Source organism: Arvicola amphibius, chromosome 4, assembly GCF_903992535.2.
Source record: "Arvicola amphibius chromosome 4, mArvAmp1.2, whole genome shotgun sequence".
Lineage (NCBI taxonomy): Eukaryota > Metazoa > Chordata > Mammalia > Rodentia > Cricetidae > Arvicola > Arvicola amphibius.
In genome coordinates this window covers 40,825,505-40,845,682 of record NC_052050.1, presented here as the reverse complement: position 1 = coordinate 40,845,682, position 20,178 = coordinate 40,825,505, and the positions used below count along the sequence as shown (strand labels likewise).

Sequence of the window (20,178 nt, the reverse complement as noted above, 5' to 3'; positions counted from 1 at the left end):
AAAAAAAAGGCATTCGAGGGCTATATGTATTGAGGAATTCTGAATATACTAGGAAGGTAGAAGAGAAAGCTTTTTCCAAAGAAAACCTATTTATTTACTTATTTACTTACTTACTTATTTATTTATTCATTCATTCATTCATTCATTCATTCATTCATTTAAAGGCAGGGTCTCTCTACATATCCCTGGCTGTCATGGAACTCACTAAGCTGGCTGGCCTGGAACTCATAGGGGATCTGCCTGCCTCTTCCTCCCAAGTGTTGGGACTAAAGGTGTGCATGCACCACCATGCTGGGCCAAAGGATATAATTTTTAAGAGCCAAGTTGATTCTTCATCATAGTATAACCATTAAATGTTGAGATGTGGTGAGCAAGTATACTACAGACCAGCTCTTAAAAAAAATACGTGGCTATAGAGATGGCTCACTGGCTGCTCTTCCAGAGGTCCTGAGTTCAGTTTTCACAACCGTCTTTAGTGGGGGTCTGATACCCTCTCCTCGCATAAAGGCATTCATACAGATAGAGCACACAAAAACAAACAAATAATTGTTGTAAAAACCATGTTGAAGTATGGTAGGCCAGCATACTATACATGCTAAATAGAGCAAAATGTGGAATAAGAAAGGAGGGAGCTAAAGGCTTGGTACTTCCAATGTAGTTAGTTGGAAGGAGGTAAGGATATCATGTTACATGTATTTGGAAGAAGGCGAGGACATCATGTTACATGTATTGTCTTTCTTCCAGGTCGAGCTATGTTTAGAGTGCATCGAATGGGCCAAATCAGAGAAAAGAACTTTCTTACGCCAAGCATTGGAGGTAGGTGCCTACCTTAGCATTGACTTCAGATATGCAGCTTTAGATAGCTAGGCTGTGAGTATAAGTACCACCCTGACAGCATCTTGAGTAGCTCTTTATCACCCTGTCACCTGAATATTGTTGATAGTGCTTCTAGTTACGGAAATGTCCCTGGTAGAAGTATTTATTAAAACATGTACTATTAAAACATGACATCATCTTATTCTAGAGCTCAGCATGGCTTCAGACTTTTGGCAAACTTCTTGTCTCAGTTTCCTAAATTCTGGGATTATAGGTGTTAGCCACTGTGCCTGAATCTAAATTTTTCTTTTTTCCCCCTTTGAGACAGGGTTTCTCTGTGTAGCCCTGTCTGTCCTGGAATTTGCTCTGTAGACCTGTCTGGCCAAGAACTCAGAGATCTGTCTGTCTTTGTACCAACACACCTGGCTAAATTTTTCTTTTAAACTATTTTTATTTCTTCTTGAACTTTTGAGGCACTTTGGCTATTTGAGTGTAGAAAATAAGCCGCAGTATGGTATAGTATAGTTAATGGTCATTTGGCCACAGTAAGAAATAGGTCTGGGATGTAATCTGCTTGTTATGTCTAACCTTGTTATCAGAACATGTATATTCAACAGTGACCTTTCTGTGGAGTTCCCCCCTTATTTCTTCAGTCAGTGCCTTTTCTCTTTCCTAGGCAAGGTTGGTGTCTTTGTATTTTGATACTAAGAGGTACCAGGAAGCATTGCATTTGGGTAAGTAAATTGGTAGAAATTAATAAGACATCTAATTTAAGATAAGTCTATTCCAAACTCGGTTATTATTGTTAATAATCATATTTTACTTGTGTCTAAGAAGCATTTCAAGTAGTTAACATTCATAAAATCTGTCACAGTAAAGTTCTGTTTCAAAGTTCTGAAAAACTAGCCATGCTTTTAATTCCAGCACTCAGGAGGCAAAGGCAGGTGGATCTCTGTGAGTTCGAGGCCAGCCTGGTCTACAAAGAAAGTTCTAGGAAGCCAGAACTGTTACACAGAGACACCTAGTCTTGAAAACAAACAAACAAAAAACCCAACCAGCCAACTCCCCCCTCACCTCCCCCCCCCCCCCCGCAAAAAAAAAAAATCAGAAAAACTGGGGTGGAAGTTAGCTCGGTGCTAGAGCAGCTCTGGGCATAAAGTTCTGGGAAGCCAGCTGGGGTTAATCTTGATTTTACAGAACAGACATCAGTTTTAAGCTTTAAATTTAGAGCAGTAAGAGCCTTATCACTGAAATAGTAGCTGAGATTTCTTTTTTGTCTCTTTATTTTATATAAAATACCTTACTAAATTTCAGATTTAATTTTTTGTGATTACTACATTTTAATTTATTTGGTTTTTCTTTTTTAAATTAATTAATTAATTTTTTGGCGGGGGGGGGTTCGAGACAGGGTTTCTCTGTAGCTTTTGAGGCAGAGTTTCTCTGTGTGTCCTCAGTATCTTGGAACTTGCTCTGTAGACCAAGCTGGTGTTATTTTTTAACAAAATCTCAATTGTTTGATTTTTCCCAGTAAAGACTCGGGAGTCAGATCTTGGGGTGAAAGCCTGTTAGTTCAGTGCAGCAGGAAAGCACCCAGCTCACCTTCCTCTTCTGCTGTTCTCCCAGAAAGAGACCACAAGAATGTCCCTCTCTTCTTCCTGTATCTCTTTCTCCTTTTGTCCTGACTCCCTCTTACTCTCTATGTTTTTTTTTCTTAATAATCCTATGTTCACTTCCTGTCAAATGATTGCTTACTCCCTTTCTTGAGCTATGGCTGACTTTATTTAATCCTGTTTACAATAAGCAGAAAGCTCTTAGATTAAAGGATTAAAGTTGTGCTAGGGCTGAGCTACACTACAACTAGAAACAGGTTTTTCCAGTAAATAATGCAATCTTGGGGTTAACAGTACGATCAAATATCCTGCAGTAGGCTGGCTTTGAACTCCACCTGCCTCTGCCTCTCAAGCACTGGGATTAAAGGTGTGTGCCACCATGTCTGGCAAACAGTTTCATAGGTTTAAGGAGATAGTAGTTTTTTTTTTTTTTTAAAAAAAGCTAGCTTTATTGAGACATAATTCAGATTCATAATCATTTTTGTGTTTGTGTAAGCATGTGTAAGAAAGCATAAGTCAAAAGTCAATCTTGGGTGGTGTTCTTTAGGAGTGTTCACTGCCCCATCCTCACCATCAAGGTCTTATGGAGTTCTAGCTGGCCTAAAAACTTCCTATGTGGAACAGATTTGTTGGCCTCAACTCAGAAGATCCACCCGTGTCTCTGTCTCTGCCTCCTGAGTGCTAGAACTAAAAATGTGTGGTGCCATACCTGGCTTGAGAAAGGACTTGTGTCTCCTTGATTATGATAGACTGGCTGGTAGGCGAGCCCCTGGGGTGCTTCTTTCTCTGCCTCCCCAGCACTGGGATTAGAAGTGTGGGTCACCATGTCTCGAATTTTACATTGTTCTGGACTCTACGGGTTGAACTCAGGCTCTCAAGTTTGTGTGGCAAACAATTTATGGACTGAGTTAGCTCTCCAACCCCCCAAATTCACCTTCCAAATTATATGTATACTTTAGTAATTTTTTTCCTAGAAATGTTTTCATTAAGTTGTACAGTGACCACCTCTAATTTCAGAACATTTCCATCACTTAGAAAGAAGCCATCAGCTGTCACTATTCATGAATTCTTCATTCCTCACCCCATTTCCCAAGCCATAGACACTACTGTTTGCTTTCTGTACATATCTTCCTGTTTAGGGCAGTTCATATGAATGGAGTCATATAATATGTGGTCATCTTTTGCTTAGCAAAAGTATTCACCCATGTTGTCACATGTGTCAGTTGCTGTAGTGTGAAGCGGCGGGCTGTGTCCCGCCGCCCAGCCGCCGGCTAGCTTTACACCCGAAATAATTACACGGAAACTGTATTCTTTTAAAACACTGCCTGGCCCATAGTTTCAGCCTCTTATTGGTTAATTCTCACATCTTCCTTTAACCCATATTTAGTAATCTGGGTAGCACCACGAGGTGTGGCTTACCAGGAGAGATCTTAACCTGCGTCTATCTCGGAGAGGAGCAACATGGAGACTCCCTATGGAGACTGCCTGAAGCGTCTCCCCAACTCTACTTCCTTGTTCCCACAATTCTGTTCTGTCTACTCCACCTACCTAATTTTCTGTCTCTTAAAGGGCCAAGGCAGTTTTCTTTATTAATTAACCAATAAAAAAAACATAGACAGATAACTCTCCTCCATCAAGTTGCTAAGTAATAAGTTGTCCTTTGGATGTAGTGTGTGTGCGCACGCACGTGTTCACATGAGTGTATATGCATATGTGTGGAGGCCAGTGATTGATGCTGGGTGTCTTCCTCAATCATTCATTGTCTGTCTTAGTTTTGAGACTAAGGGTCTTTCACTGAATATGGTATTGGGTGGAGTAGCTAGACTTGAGGGCCACTGATTTACAGGGGTCCTTTTACCTCTTTCCTGTGTACTTGGGTGCTGGAGCTCCAAACTCATGTTTGTGTAGAAGCACTTCACCAACTGAGCAGTCTCCCCAGCCCATGGCTGTAGCTTATTCATTGCTTGACAGACTTGTATTCTTTCCCTTTTTGTTTCTAGAATACTGTTTTGTTACTAGAATCTGTTTTTATTTCGAATTCTGGCCTACAAGTGGGGTTACTGCGTCAAGTGATAGCAATAGTTTTTTTTTTTTTTTTTTTTTTTTTTTTGGTTTTTCGAGATAGGGTTTCTCTGTGGCTTTAGAGCCTGTCCTGGAACTAGCTCTTGTAGACCAGGCTGGTCTCGAACTCACAGAGATCCGCCTGCCTCTGCCTCCCGAGTGCTGGGATTAAAGGCGTGCGCCACCATCGCCCGGCTAGCAATAGTTTTTTGAAGAGCAACCAAACTGTTTCCCATGTGGCAGAAACATCCTCATCAATACTGTCTTTTACTATAGTTTTCTGTTTTTAAATAATTTACTTTTATTTTATGAGTATTAGTAATTTGCCTGCATGTATGTCTGTGTAAGGGTATTGGATCTCCTGGAGTTGAAGTTACACAGATATTGTGAGCCACCATGTGGGTACTGGGAATGGAATCTGGGTCCTCTGGAAAAACAGCCTTATAAGATGGCTTTGAGGCCATCTCTCCAGCCCTTATAGTTTTCTTAATATATATAAAGTAGGATTTCCTTATGTGTGTTTTTGTTTGTTTGTTTGTCTGTTTTTTGTTTTGGTTTCTCGAGACAGGGTTTCTCTGTAGCTCACACAGATGCCGTACACTCACTCACTCACTCACTCACTCACATAGATAAACCATTAAGTAAATGTGAAAACTTACGAGTAAACAATGAGGGGACGCATTGCTTTGGGAACTCCCTGTCTCTGCCCACTGAGTCCCGTGATTATAGATGTGAGCTGACATGCCTGATGAGTTTTTTCATTTTATTGATGGTATTTTTTTTGGGGGGGGGAGGGGGTTCGAGACAGGGTTTTTCTGTAGCTTTGGAGCCTGTCCTGGAACTAGCTCTTGTAGACCAGGCTGGTCTCGAACTCAAAGAGATCCGCCTGCCTCTGCCTCCCGAGTGCTGGGATTAAAGGTGTGCGCCACCACTGCCCGGCTATTGATGGTATTTTTTTAAAAGTAAGTTCTGTGCCAGCAAATGGCTCAGCAGGTAGAGGTGCTTGCATGCAGGCCTGAGGACCATGCGGTGGCAGGTGAGAACTGACTCCCAGGAGTTGTCTTCTGACTTCCACATGCTTGCTGTGCCACTTCTGGGCTTAGGCCTGTGCATGTGTGCACAGCAAATAAAGTGTCCTTAAATTATAATAACATCCTATTGATCTATTTCATTTTCTTTTGTTTCTGCTTTCCAAGTGCTGGGATTAAAGTTGTGCACCACCACACCTGGCTCTGTTTTAGATGATTTATAGTTGATCTTCCTTTCTTCCTTCCTTCCTTCCTTCCTTCCTTCCTTCCTTCCTTCCTTCCTTCCTTCCTTCCTTCCTTCCTGTCTATCTTCCTTCTCTTTTATCTCTCTCTTTCTCTTGTCTCTCTTTCTGTCTGTCTGTCTCTGTCTATCTCTGTAGCCCATGTTGGTCTGGAATTAATTATATAGCCTAGTCTGGCTTCATGATCATACTCCTGATTTAGCCTCCTAAGTGTTAACAGTGACAGGCGTGCACCAAAGTTTTAGTTCTTCTATTTATGCCTTTTATCCATCTGAAGTTAATTTTTGACATGGTATAAATGATCTGTTATTCTCTTCTGAGATGGAGAAATAAGGTGTAATTGAAGAATATTGACATATTAGTTCCCCATGAGGTCTTGTACCCAGATTTCTTTTTTTTTAGCTGGTTAAGGCAGTTTCTCACCGTGTAGCCCAATCACTTGTTATCATTCTGTCACAACTCTCCAAGTTCTGAGATTGCAGCCATGCCTTTACCATGCCTGCTTCTCATGTTTTTCAAAAAGTTACAGCCCTTTGATTGCTGCATGGGGAAGACTGTCACTGTAAATCTTAGGTGTGAGTGTATAGAACTCTTAGCTCCAGTGTTGTGTTTAGAATAAAAACTTCAGAGATAATGTAGTTTTCTTTTGAAAGCACATTAGAGGAAAATTTAATTATTTCATGGGCTGTGAAGGTAACTTGTATGAGTTTTGGAGGTTTTCTTTATTATTGCCATTATGAGTAGAGAGTAAGATTTTATGGTATTACAATGTTAAGATTAAGACTAACAAGGGAATCTAGACAAAATGCCAGCTCCAAGGCATGTGGTTACAGAAGGACCCTGGGGCTTGTTAACTTCTAGCTTAGGTGAGAAAAGGGGAGCTTTAGGTTCAGGAAGAGACCTTGCCTCAAAGAAATATACAGAAAGTGATGGAGGATAGTCGATGTCCTCTTTTGGTCTCTGCACAGAGATCTACCTGTACATACATGTGCATATATATTTACAAAGGCAATAATCACAAATTTAAAACAAACCGTTCTTTTTTTTATAAGATTATATGTATGAGTATTTTTCTGCGCGCGTGCGTGTGTGTGTTTATGTACCGTGTGTGTGCCAGGTGCCCAAAGAGTCCAAAGGGAGACATTGGATCCCCTGTAACTGGAGCAATAGATGGTTGTGAACCACCAAGGGGTCCTGGTCTTAACCTGAACCATCTCTCCAGCCCTAAACAAATCTTTGTTTAAGGGAAAAAGAGGCTGGTGTGGCAGTTTAGACTACTTTAGACCAGCTTGGTTTTCTTTTTTCTTTCTTTTTTTTTTTTTTTTTGGTTTTTCGAGACAGGGTTTCTCTGCAGCTTTTTTAGAGCCTGTCCTGGAACTAGCTCTTGTAGACCAGGCTGGCCTCGAACTCACAGAGATTCGCCTGCCTCTGCCTCCCGAGTGCTGGGATTAAAGGCGTGCGCCACCACCGCCTGGCTACCAGCTTGGTTTTCATGGTGAATTCCAGGCCATCCAGAGCTGTATTGTAAGTCTCTATATTTGCTTGTTTATTTTTGTTTTTCAAGACAGGGTTTTTCTGTGTCCTGGCTGTCCTGGAACTCACTTTATAGACCAGGCTGGCCTCAAACTCACAGATCCACCTTCCTCTGCCTCCCGAGTGCTAGGAAAAAAGGATGATGGTGGTAATGAGACTAACAGATACATGCATATTTTCTCCTCTTCTAGGTTCTCAGCTGCTGCGGGAATTGAAAAAGATGGATGATAAAGCCCTTTTGGTGGAAGTACAGCTTTTAGAAAGTAAAACATACCATGCTTTGAGTAATCTGCCGAAAGCCCGAGCTGCCTTAACCTCCGCTCGAACCACAGCCAATGCCATCTACTGCCCCCCTAAATTGCAGGCCACTTTGGATATGCAATCAGGTAAGTGGCCCAGCAGTGCATAAGATGCACGTCCTTATCTTATGGGTGAAAGGAATGGGGATGGGGCTGAAGCTGGAAAATAATTGACTGATTTAAGAAACAAATGAGGGGGGCTGGAGAGATGGCTCAGCGGTTAAGAGCACTGATTGCTCTTCCAGAGGACCTGGGTTCAATTCCCAGTACCCACATGGCAGCTCACAACTGTCTGAAAATGCAGTTCCACGAGATCTGATACCTTCACACCAATGCACATAAAAATAAAAGTTAAATAAATCATTTAAAAAAAAAAAAGAAACAAATGAGAAGGCTGCCTTTCAAGCCAGCTTCTTCCTATTAGCTGCCTAAAATAATTAAGAACATACTTATCAGTTGGGCAGTGGTGGCACACACCTTTAATCCCAGAGACAGGTGAATCTAAGTTCGAAGCCAACCTGGTCTACAGAGTGAATTCCAGGACAGGCTCCAAAGCTACAGAGAAACCCTGTCTCGAAAAACCAACCAAAAAAAAAAAAAAAAAAACCATAGTTATCAGTGCTTGTCTAGGCAACCTGACTGTCAGCCATACGTTAGGGTTCTCACTTAATTTATCTGTTAGTCACTTACGAAGAATGGTAGCATTTCTTTTCCAGACTGGCCTACCTTATGTGTGTTAACCAAATTTATTAGTCTCTTAGAGACTTTTGGAAACTTGTAGGATTTTTTTTTTTGAACGGACTTCATGTCAGGACTGTTGGAAGATAATCCTGATTTCAGATGTCCTGCCTTTACACTTGAACCCTATGTGCAAATGCCTATGTATGTCTCTTTGCAAACTTCCTTTGTTCATTCTTTCTTGGTTTTTACACAGAATCTCATTATGTAGCTCTAGAACAAGGGTGGCCCTCAACTCACAGATTCGCCTTTGTTGGCTTCCTTTTTTTGCTTTTGAGCTAACTTACTAAAATATATTTTTAAAAAAAAATTTAAGATTGATTTTTATTTCATATGAATGGTGTTTTACCTGCATGTATGTGTACTTTATGTCTGCCTGGTGCCCAAAGAGGCCAGAAGAGGGCATTGGCTTTCCTGGAACTGGAGTTACAGATGGTTGTGAGCTACCATTTGGGTGTTGGGCGCTGAATCCAAGTTTTCTGCCAGAACAGGTGTTCTTTACAGTTCCCCAAAATTTATTCTTTTGTACACACTATCGTACTAAGTTTGTTAGAAGCCTTGTTTCTGTATTTTCTGCTTGGCACGTGGAAGACTCCCTTTAATGTTTGTGTTGAATGACTGTGGGATTTTGCTTTTAAAAGTAAACATATTCAGGCTGGAGAGATGGCTAAGCAGTTATAAATGTATTGGGCAGCCCGTAATTCTAGCTCTAGGGAATTTGGTGCCATCTTTTGGCCTTTCTGGGCATCTGTACAAACACTCAGATACAAAAATAAATGAAAAACAAAGAGGATCCTAATTTAAGAGAGACATACATTGTTGGTTCTATGTAAGAAGGAGAAAAAGGCAAGGTCTCCTGAGTAAATTGGAAGCATGGGGGTCATGGAGGAGGGGAGAGGGGAGGAAGAGAGGAGAAAATGTATAGCTTAATAAAAACAATAAAAAATGAAAAAAAGTCTTTAAAAAGTAAACATAAGCAAATTGTAATACTGCTGATGTGACTTTTCTTGTTAATGTTTTCAAGAAAACAGCGTATTTGTCTTTGAGGCCTTGTTCGTTCTCTCTCTCCCCTTCTCTTCCCCCTCCTCTCTCCCTTCTCTCCCTTTCCCTCCCTCCCTCTCTCCCTCCTCCAACCCTTTCTTCTTTCTTTTCTTTTTAAAGATAATGTCCTACATTATAGTCTCTGCTGGCTTTGAACTTAGAATTCTCCTTCCTCAGCCTCCTGAGTGTTGATGAGTGCTGTGGTTATGAGCATATAACCCTATAGTGCTTGGCTCACTTTTTTCCTCCAGCCAGACTTATTGGACTGACTTGTTCTGCTCTATTGATATCCTGGGAGGATATGGGGGAAATTTTGATATTCATTAAGCTTGGCAACTTTAGCAGTTTGTTATGTCTTCCAAGATTATTTAGAGCTGGGCAGTGGTGGCACATGCCTTTAATAATAGCATCGGAGAGGCAGAGGTAGGCAATTTTCTGTGTGTTCAAGGCTAGCGTAGTCTACAAAGTGAGTTTCTGGACAGGTAGGGCTATTAAAAAGAGAAGCCCTGCCGGGCAGTGGTGACACATACCTTTAATTCCAGCACTCGGGAGGCAGAGGCAGGCGGATCTCTGAGTTCGAGGCCAACCTGGTCTACAAGAGCTAGTTTCAGGATAGGCTCTAGAAACTACAGGGAAATCCTGTCTCGAAAAAAAAACCAAAAAAAAAAAAAGAGAGAGAAGCCCTGTCTCAAAAAACAAAAACAAACAAATGATTTATTTAATTCTATTTTGTGTGTGGGAGTCTTTTGCCTTCATGTATAGTCTATGCACCACATGCATGTCTGGTGGCCACTGAGGCCAGAAGAGGGTGTTGAATCCTCTGGAACTGGAGTTACAGATGGTTGTGAGCTACCATATGGATTCAGGGAATTGGACTTGTCCTCTGGAAGAGCAGTCAGCGCTTTTAACTTCTGAGCTGTCTCCAGTCTTGAGGGAGTTTTCCTTGGCTGTAGAGAGATGTATATTTTCCTATGGGCAAAATCACATCCAAAATGAGGTATATTTGAAATGAAAGTAATAATATATTGGGGGATATTACCTACCAATCAGGAAAACTGTTTCAGTATGAAAATTCTAAATTTAGCTAGGCGTAGGACTTACCTTTAGTCCCAGCATTTGGAGGTAGAGGAAGCCAACCTGATCTACATGGTGATCCAGGACTGCCAGAGCTACATAGTAAGACAATGTCTCAAATCAAAAATCTAACAACAACCACAACAAACTCAGCATAGAAAGAGCTAGTAGTTCTTTTTGTTTTGTTTTGTATTTTTGAGCTCTATGTAGCCCTGGCTGTCCTGGAACTTACTCAGTAGTAGACCAGGCTCACTTTTGGACTCTGAAATCCACCTGCCTCTGCCTCTTGATTGCTGGGAGTAAAGGCTTGTGTCACCACCGCCGGGCATGATCTTTTTTAATTTTAATTTTGTTGCTTTGCTTTTGAGATACAATCTCATAAATCCCAGGATGACCTTAAAATTGGTGTGTAGCTGAGGATGATCTTGAACTGTGGTCTTCCTGTTTCTATCTCCAAGTGCTAAGATTACAGATGTTTGACATCATGTCCAGTTTATTCAGTGCTGGGCTTGAATGCAGGACTTTGCATGTACTAGTCAAGCATTTTACATCCCAGCCCAGAGTTGGTGCTATTGAGGTCGTTCATGTGGTCTGGGCATGTGTGTGCACTGGCCTGTACAGGTGATACGACGGAGACTTAACGTTTGCTCCAGTGCTGGTAGGAATAGGTGGGAAGTAGCATGGGAAAGATAATGATACAGTGTGAGGGCTTTAGGGTTCCTTTTTAATTGGGTCTCTTACTCCTTTGGTAATTTAAAAAGGTGGGTGCTGATCAGAGGCCAGAGATCTGGGGCTCTAATGTCAGCTCTGTTGGCTATGACCTGGGGCAGTTCCTTTGTCTTCACTTGAGGTCATTAGTAACTTGATCCTGTTGGAGTCAGTTTCTAAGGAATTTACAGGTCTCTTCTAGTTCTACTGTTTTGTTTTTTTCTTCTTTCTTTTCACTCTCCAGGTATTATTCATGCAGCAGAGGAGAAGGACTGGAAAACTGCTTACTCATACTTCTATGAGGCATTTGAAGGCTATGACTCCATTGATAGCCCGAAGGCCATCACATCTCTGAAGTACATGTTATTGTGCAAAATCATGCTCAACACGTAAGTGTACATTAACTGTAGGATATAAGAACTCCAGTCTTTCAACCAAGTTTGTGCTATAGCAAAGGTGGCTTGGGAGGGAGTTTGGCCACTCATAATTGCAAAGTTAGCTGCAAGCTGTGGGGCTGGTTGACGTAGAGTGACTGGTCAGAGGTGCACCACATCTCTTTTGCTTGCCCAGTCTTTCAGATTTGGGGAGACAAAATTTTAGAAATTACTTAAGTGAAAAATTTTCTTGGAGAATTTCTCATTTTTCAAATATTTTGTCCTCATAGGTATTGAGCACAGGACAGAGCTCAGGAAATAACTGATAGGCCAGTGTTAGTCAACAGGCCAACCTGAATGGGGAGCATGGAGCCCAGGAAATATTTGAAAAACTGAACTATAAAAGGCATGATAATTAAGTGGTGGTAGGAACTGAACCCAGTGCCTCATGCATGCTAGATAAATACTGTCCCTAACCTAGGGTCGTGATTTTAAAAATCATGTAATTGTATATTTTTTATGATTGCTGTTGGTGTTATTATTATTATTATTATTTGAGAGGATACACCAGGGGACGCAGGATTTATTATTATTATTATTATTATTATTATTATTATTATTATTATTATTATTATTATTATTATTATTATTTGAGGGGATACACCAGGGGACGTAGGATCTCATGTTGTCCAGGCTGGCATTATCTCTTTTTTTTTTCTTTCCTTCCATTGGCCTGGAACTCAGAGAAATCTGCCTGCCTCTGCCTCCCAAGTGCAGGGATTAAAGGCTTATGCTATCACCTCCCACTGGCCCTAACCTTTTGAAAATATATTTTTGAAATTTGTTTTTATTGTATATGTACATGTGTTTCTCCTGATTATATGTGTGTGCACCACTTGCATGTCTGGTGTCCAGAAGGCCAGAAGAAGGCATCAGAACTCCTGGAATTGGAGTTACAGACATCTGTGAGCATCCATGTAGGTGCTGGGAATTGAACCCAGGTCCTTACAAGAGTAACAAGTACTCTTAACAACCAAAACCATTTCTCTAGCCCTGATCTCAACTTTTTATGTAGATAAGAATGATGTTGGCGGCACACTTCTGCTGTCCTGAATGTTGGAATTGCAGACATGAGCTACCAGTACTGGGAAATAAATCCAGGGCTTAATGTACGCCAGGAAACATTCTACCAACTGAGCTGCATCCCCCGCCCCAGGGCCATATTTTAGCAAGACTCACTATGCTGAGATTTGACTCAAACTTATTATTCTGCCTGTTGATTTAGGGGTGGGGTTCAGTTGGGTGGGCGGGCTGTCTGTCTATCTTTCTTTTTCTTTCTCTCTCTTGCTCTGTCTTTCTCTTTCTCTCTTCCTTCCTCCCTCCCTCTCTCCCTCCCTTTCTCCCTCCCTTTCTCCCTCTCTCCCTTTCTTCCTCTTTCCCGCCCTTCCAAGATCTTACTACGTTGACCAGGCTGACTTTGAACTCATAGAGATCTGTCTGCCTGTGCCTCCATAAGGTATGTGCTACCACACTCAGCTGTCCCTCTCTTTAATGTTGGGAGGTTTTTACTTTTCACTGCTAGCTTTGGCCAAGAGTGAAGAAAACCTGACTGCTGCAGTGTTGGGACATATGAGTTTAGTTGATTTTTCAGTGTGGATGAATCTTCACAATGGAATTCTGGTAAATAATTCACCTATCTATGATTAGAATTGCAATGTCCTGGAGCAGTTGACCAAGTATGTCTTTTTTTTTTTTTTTTTTTTTTTTTTTTTTTTTTTTTTTTTGTAGCCCTGAAGATGTCCAGGCTTTGGTGAGCGGAAAGCTTGCACTTCGGTATGCAGGGAGGCAGGTAGGGAATACCGTGACTGCAGTCTGCTCTGAAACCAGCTGATTGTCAGATTCATAATGTGTGATGGGACCAGTGTTCCTCAGGTCTCCATCTTACCTTCCTCACCCATTGTTTTCTTCCCTTAAGCTCAGTCTTTAGGCTTTCTTTACTGTTAAATTTTTGGCCTAGAAAGTAAGTGTTGGACTCTGCTACAGGTAATTTGAGGGGCTTATAGAAGTATATTGTAGCATTTGCTGATAGGTTACAATTTATCTTTGGTCATATCTTTCTGTTGTGAATCTCGCTTGCAAGTAGAACCAGTGAATCTCACATCTTGATTCTCTGAGTCAGGAACCTGGTGAGATCTGGTTCATGCATGTTTGCAGGGAGGCCAGATTACTTGTGTAAGAACTAGAGTTTGAATGTTTCTTAGCTCATCTTTCCGTTCATACTGTGAGTCTGAGTATAGTTTAAAAAGAGGCCATTGATGGTTGATCATCCTTTTATATTGAGTAGATGTGAATGGCTTTTTAGAGCACACAGTTGTCAGGATGATGTCTGAGATATTAGGTATTTGTCCTATCTGCAGTTTGTTGTAGTTAAATAAAAGCAGTCATTCTGAATTTCAGGTAGAGTTGTCTCTAAACAATGAACAGATTAGCTATCTCCCTAAATTTGTGGCGTACAAAAACTGATTTCCTTTTTCTCTGTAAGTGGTCCTAATTGGTTTTTTCTTCAGTAAAAGGTTCAAGTCAGTTGTAGTTTTGACTTCAGGAACACTGGCTTTTATTGTAAAGCCTTTTCTCATGAGAACTGGAGTTGAGCTGGGTGGTGGTATAGCACTTGGGAGGCAGAGACAGGTAGATCTCAGTGAGTTCGAGGCCAGCCTGGTCTACAAAGCGAGCTCCAAGACAGCCAGGACTACACAGGGAAACCTTGTCTCGAAAAACAAACAAACAAACAAACAAAAAAAAATGCGAACAAAACAAAAGAAAAAACTGGAGGTGAAGCCTGAAGCCAGATGTGGTGGCACACACCTTTAATCCCAGCATTAGGGAGGCAGAGTTAGTTCCAGGCCAGCCAGGGCTACAGAGAAGACCCTGCCTCAAAACAAAACCAAAAAAACCAAGAAACAGAAACGAAAACCAAGCCTGGAATTGTAGAGTCAAGACAGGACCTGCAAATGTCCAGAACAAGGACAGGTAGCTGAGAGTGGTGGGCATAGATTTGAACTTTGGTTATCTGACTCTGAGCTCCAGAGTGTCCTCATTATGACATTTTTTTCTGGCTGTAGGGCAGATGCTAGAGACAAACTATGCTCCTCACAGTCTTGTGCCATTTAGTCTGCAATATAGACTTAGTGTTTTTAAGCGTGTAGACTGACACATAGTAGCTTCCTCTGTTCCTTTGTTCCTCCGTGACAGCTCTCACAAGAAGTCAGGCTGATCTAGAAAGATAGGCACTGAGTGGAGACGTGAGAGTTTGCCAGGTACCCTTTTATAACCAAGGTAGATGTTTCTTGTGGTCATTGTACATTCAGTTTTGGCACGATGTAGGGTTTTAATATTCAGTTGTAATATGTGGACTATTACTAATGCCTGAACCCCAATGCAGACCTCACTCAATCAATGTCTTGTATCAAAGCTAGCACAGTGACCCTTGACAAAGCCCAGGAATTATCAGGTTTGAGGGCAGAAAGAAATGGGTAGGTGTGGGGATAAATCTTGGAGTACGGAGAAAGAAATCATAATTCTCTTGTTATTTTCTCTTTAAGCTTAGTTTCTCTAGAGAATCCTTGTCCGGATCTATCCTTTTGGGAAACTTCTATTTAAGTCACTTCACATTTCAAAGGGAAACTGGTTGGCATACAATGATATTCAATACTTCTGGCTTTTCTTCCAAGACCTCTTAAAAAAGAGTGATGGGGGATAAGTTACTGTTTTTATAGCAGGTACTTATGAGACCTTGGGTATATGTGAGCATTCAGGACAGATTGCTTTCATGATTTTTTTTTTTAATTTAAATTCTCAGACAGAAGCATTGAAATGTGTGGCTCAAGCTAGCAAAAACAGATCACTGGCAGATTTTGAAAAGGTGAGTGTGGTATTGAATTGATGGGGAATGGGTGGAGATGAGGGCCATTGAAGTACAGCTTCAATTGGGCAGTGGTATCACTCCAGCACATGGGAGGCAGAAGCAAGCAGATTTTTCTGTGAGTTCGAGGCCATCCTGGTCTGCAGAAGGAGTTCCAGGACAGCCAGGGCTACACAGAGAAACCCTGACTCAAAAACAAACAAAACCTTCAAAAAGTTTCTAAGTTGCAAAGATAGTACATGTTGATCCCATGTCTTCTTTCCCCAGAATCATATCAAAACCAGGAAATAGTTTTGTATAGTGAGTAGCGTGTTGAGCTATATTAAATTCATTTGTGTACTTTTTAGTTTCAAAAGGTATCATTTGGAGCCGGAGAAATGGTTCACTAGTTAAGAGCACATCCTGTTCTTAGAGAGAACTCACATTGGGTAGCACATGCCTCTTGTCACTCCAGCCCCAGGGACATCCTAACCCTTTGGATTCTACAGGCATCTGCACTCATGTACACACACCTGCAAGTGTACATGCATGCTTGCTTTCATGCATACACACACACACATGCACGCACATATGCATGCATGTTTTAAAAAGTTGCCATTTTGCACAGTAAAGTTCTTTACCTCTACTCTTTAGTTACATGGTAATCGGGGGGATGCCCAAACCACACAACAATCATGTCTTGTGGCTTAACTCTAGGTCTCATTCTTCCTCACAGAACAGCTGTGGGTAGCCCAGACCTGCTTTGTACTCTGTGAGCAAAAAAGATGATTTTGTTTATTTACTTCTCTTATTTTCATTTGTGCTTATTTCACTTATTTTCTTATTCACTCATTTATCCTTCCTTTCTTCCTTTCTTTCATTTTTTTCCTTTCCTTTCCTCCCTCCCTTTCTCCTTCCCTCCCTCTATTCATTCATTCGTTTCTGGTTTTTGTTTGTTTGTTGGTGGGTCAGTTTCTCTGTAACAGCCCTGGTGTCCCGGAACGGAACTCACTTTGTAGATTAGGCTGGCCTTGAACTCATAGAGATCCGCTTCCCTCTGCCTCTTGAATGCTTGGATTGAAGGCAGTATGCTTTGTACTTGGTTTATTTTTTGAGATAGGGTCTTGCTATGTAGCCCACACTGACCTTGAACTCCTGTCCCAAGTAGTGGGACTACAAGTGTGATCTAGTTTGCCTAGCTCTAAGAGAGATAAGACCCTTCTTTGTGATGATACCACAAGCTTTCTTTTGCTCATTGAGAAGATTAAAAATGGGAGAAACACATTTTTAGCTTTAGGATGAGTCTTGTCTATTTTCTAAACTGGTGTTCTTGGTCTGAGTTTAGTAATCAACTTAAAAACCAGACCTAGGCTGGCTGGTGGTAGAGCACGCCTTTATTCCCAGTACTTGGTAATCAGAGGCAGGTGGTACTCTTTGAGTTTGAGGTCAGCTTGCTTTACACAGAGTTCCCAACCAGCCATGACTGCATATTGTCTCAAAAATCATTCCACCAAATGGAAACAAAACCTAAAAATGTGTTTGAAGATAAGGGCCACATGGCTTAGACCTTCCATGTCAGTCATTACTTTGTAGTCGCCTACCTATCCCTAGTTAGTATGATTGTCTACCTATCCCTAGTTAGTATGATTGTCTACCTATTCCTAGTTAGTATGATTGTCTACCTATCCCTAGTTAGTATGATTGTCTACCTATTCCTAGTTAGTATGATTGTCTACCTATCCCTAGTTAGTATGATTGTCTACCTATCCCTAGTTAGTATGATTGTTTACCTATCCCTAGTTAGTATGATTGTCTACCTATTCCTAGTTAGTATGATTGTCTACTTCCTTTATAGTACCTTAGAGCAGAGTAATGTGAGGCTGGACACTGAACCCATTACTAAAGATAAATGGATCAGTTACAGTAAAACAGCCTATACATTTACCATAAAATTTGATGGAACACTTTTACTCATGGTTCTTCTGTGATCAGATACTTAGAAAACATTAAGGCAAAGTAGAATTAGAAAAGCATTTTGCTTTCTTTGCCTGCAGATCCATATTGTACTCACAAAGCTCCTAGGAGCTAGTTGTGTAGTAATTTTTCATTATTTAATCTCAGAGTTCTTTGAAATATATACTGAAAAATATGTGTACAGTTTACTTGACCTCTAAGTAGAGTGTCTAGGCTTGCAGGATTAAATTTTAGGACAGGAAAGGTGGTGGCTTCATGCTTTAGTTCTTCATATTCTTCAGATTGTGTGTGTGTGTGTGTGTGTGTGTGTGTGTGTGTGTATCATCACCAGGGCCAGAAGACTTCAGGAGGCTAGGAGTAGTGACTTTAATGTGTTGTGCCAGTCTCTGGTATGAGCTTTGTTTGGCAGGCCCTGACAGACTACCGGGCAGAGCTCCGGGATGACCCAATCATCAGCACACATTTGGCCAAGTTGTATGATAACTTACTGGAACAGAATCTGATCCGGGTCATTGAACCTTTTTCCCGAGTACAGGTAAGAATCTTCCTGGGAACTTTCTTAACAGTTTGGGTTAGATGGTATAGCGGTAGCCACCTCCTTTTCCGTATTTGTTCAGAATAGGAACTCACTTTCAAGGGTATGTCTGTTGGTAAGAAGCCACGAAGGGCTTGAACTTGTCTGGATAGGAAATGAATCAAAGAAGATGCTGGTGGGGTAGGTAGCTATGAGCTGGCCCTTCCCTGTGTTGATTATCCCGTTCTTGTAGTCATTGTTCATGTAGTCAATGTTTTCTGAATTTGGTACATGGAACAGGAGTGTATTCTGTATAGTGAAGGGCAGGACACTAGTGTGGCCAGGGAGAATTTCCACTCTCTAGATTCAGCAGCTCAAGAGACACCAGTTCTTTGTCCTTCTGTTTTATATTGAAGATAAATTCAAACTTTCAATGTTGCTGTCTGCTTTTCCTTTTAGATTGAACACATATCTAGTCTCATCAAACTCTCCAAGGTAAGTTCTCAGGCCTGTTAGGTGGTGGGAATGGGGGAAAGATATGGAGGGGTTGTCTGTGAGGAACTGAATGTGGGCTCAGAGTTGGAGAGTATTTCATTGCTATTTTGCTCCAATCCTTTTTTTTTTTTTTTGTAAGACTCTTTCTTGTGAAACTTTCATGTCAGACTGATCTCTAATTAATGGATATTGGTCCCTTTAATCATGTACTTTGATTTTAGGCCGACGTGGAAAGAAAATTATCACAGATGATTCTTGACAAGAAGTTTCATGGTGAGTAAGCGTCACACAGGCCAGGGCCTGGTTAGAATTTACAGGGTGTATCTTTAAAATAGGGGCTGAGTTTCTCTCGTGACTTTCCTTGGAGCCCTGACTCTGAACAATGTGTAAGGGGACGGAGAGAGGATTCAGCAGTTAAGATAGTTAGGGACCTGGGTTCAGTTCTCAACACCCACATGGCGGCTCACAACTGCCTGTAACTCTAGTTTCAGGATCTGACGCCCTCTTCTGGCCTCAGGGCTCCTGCATGCACATGTGCTGTGTGCACTCACACAGGCTCACATATATATAAATAAAACACTCAGAGTTTTTTAATAAAAGAAGTGAGAGTATATAGCAGACATGCTGGGAGAAATTGGGATAAAGTGATGGGACAGAGTGGGTCCTTTTTTATTGTCTAATATTTCCTTTTAATTGGTTTATTGCTGTGTTTCTTGCAGGGATTTTGGACCAGGGGGAGGGCGTCCTGATCATTTTTGATGAACCCCCAGTAGATAAAACTTACGAAGCTGCTCTGGAAACAATTCAAAATATGAGTAAAGTAGTGGACTCCCTCTACAACAAAGCCAAGAAGCTGACATAGGTGAGTGCCTGCCCCGGGACCCAGGGCCGGGCAGCGCTATCTTCTGCCTGCGACACTGAACACCTTCTGGTCCTCACGGCTTCCCCGATTGACACTGCTCTGTCTTCTCTTGCAGAGTTGGATCTGTAGCGGTTCTTTGGAGAGTGTGTGTGGCGGGAGAGTGAACCCTTGGGGAAATGCTAGGAGATTCTTTTCTTTCTGTTCTACTTTTCGCTCGGAAAGTTTTTAACCCTCATTGGTGCATCTGTATCCAGCGATAGGCGGCCAGTTCTCATGTAATCAGCACTGGCCAACATGGGAGTGGGGAAATTGCTTAAAAAAAAAGAAAAAAGAAAAAAAAAGATTCTAAATAAAAGGAAAAAGGCTTACACTACCTAAAGCTGTGCTCTCTGCCTCCTGGGAGAGGGCCGCAAAGCCAGGCACCCCGCCAACCACTGGGGATCCTCATCCACCTGCTGGGCGCCACCTCTCCTCCTCTTCAGAATTGGGTGTTTGCTGACCATCAAAAGCAACGACTTTTTATTCTGTTTGTACTGAACCAAAACAAACAACTGTGTATAGACTGCTGTTTTCTTTTTTATTTGAAACGAGGCGTTGGTGTGCTCTCCCTGCCATCTGGCCTGTCCACCCTTCCCTCTCTGACTTTGGCTCCAGCAGACTACCTGAAAGGCCGGCTGTGGAGCCACTGCAGTACGGCTCTGCTCTGACCTGTGAAAGAATGGGAACAAGTCCAGGAGCTAGTGTCCACTACGGCCACATGGGCGGGCGCAGTGTGGGCCTCAGCCCTCAGGGTGCCTGCTGTGCACATGGCTTTCTTTAACACAGTAACTAGATTAGACGGCAATGTTTTAACCACCCCCTCCTCCCCTCTTTGCTTTCCTCTCCTCTATTTCCTTTCAGCCGGGAGA

The 20,178-nt window shown here is 41.7% G+C and overlaps 1 protein-coding gene across 1 annotated transcript in view; it reads left to right on the top strand.

Annotated features, from left to right (window-relative positions):
- The window catches only part of Psmd11 (proteasome 26S subunit, non-ATPase 11), a 36,346-nt gene extending 16,703 nt beyond the window's left edge, over positions 1 to 19,643 (top strand). Inside the window, exons 4-14 of the mRNA XM_038326407.2 lie at positions 745 to 816; positions 1,493 to 1,550; positions 7,482 to 7,676; positions 11,395 to 11,539; positions 13,313 to 13,373; positions 15,384 to 15,446; positions 17,809 to 17,934; positions 18,373 to 18,408; positions 18,630 to 18,681; positions 19,128 to 19,270; positions 19,386 to 19,643. Coding sequence (XP_038182335.1) covers positions 745 to 816; positions 1,493 to 1,550; positions 7,482 to 7,676; positions 11,395 to 11,539; positions 13,313 to 13,373; positions 15,384 to 15,446; positions 17,809 to 17,934; positions 18,373 to 18,408; positions 18,630 to 18,681; positions 19,128 to 19,270 — 951 coding nt within the window. The 3' untranslated portion in view covers positions 19,386 to 19,643. The remainder of the gene's footprint in view (positions 1 to 744; positions 817 to 1,492; positions 1,551 to 7,481; positions 7,677 to 11,394; positions 11,540 to 13,312; positions 13,374 to 15,383; positions 15,447 to 17,808; positions 17,935 to 18,372; positions 18,409 to 18,629; positions 18,682 to 19,127; positions 19,271 to 19,385) is intronic.
- The last annotated feature ends 535 nt before the right edge of the window (positions 19,644 to 20,178 follow it).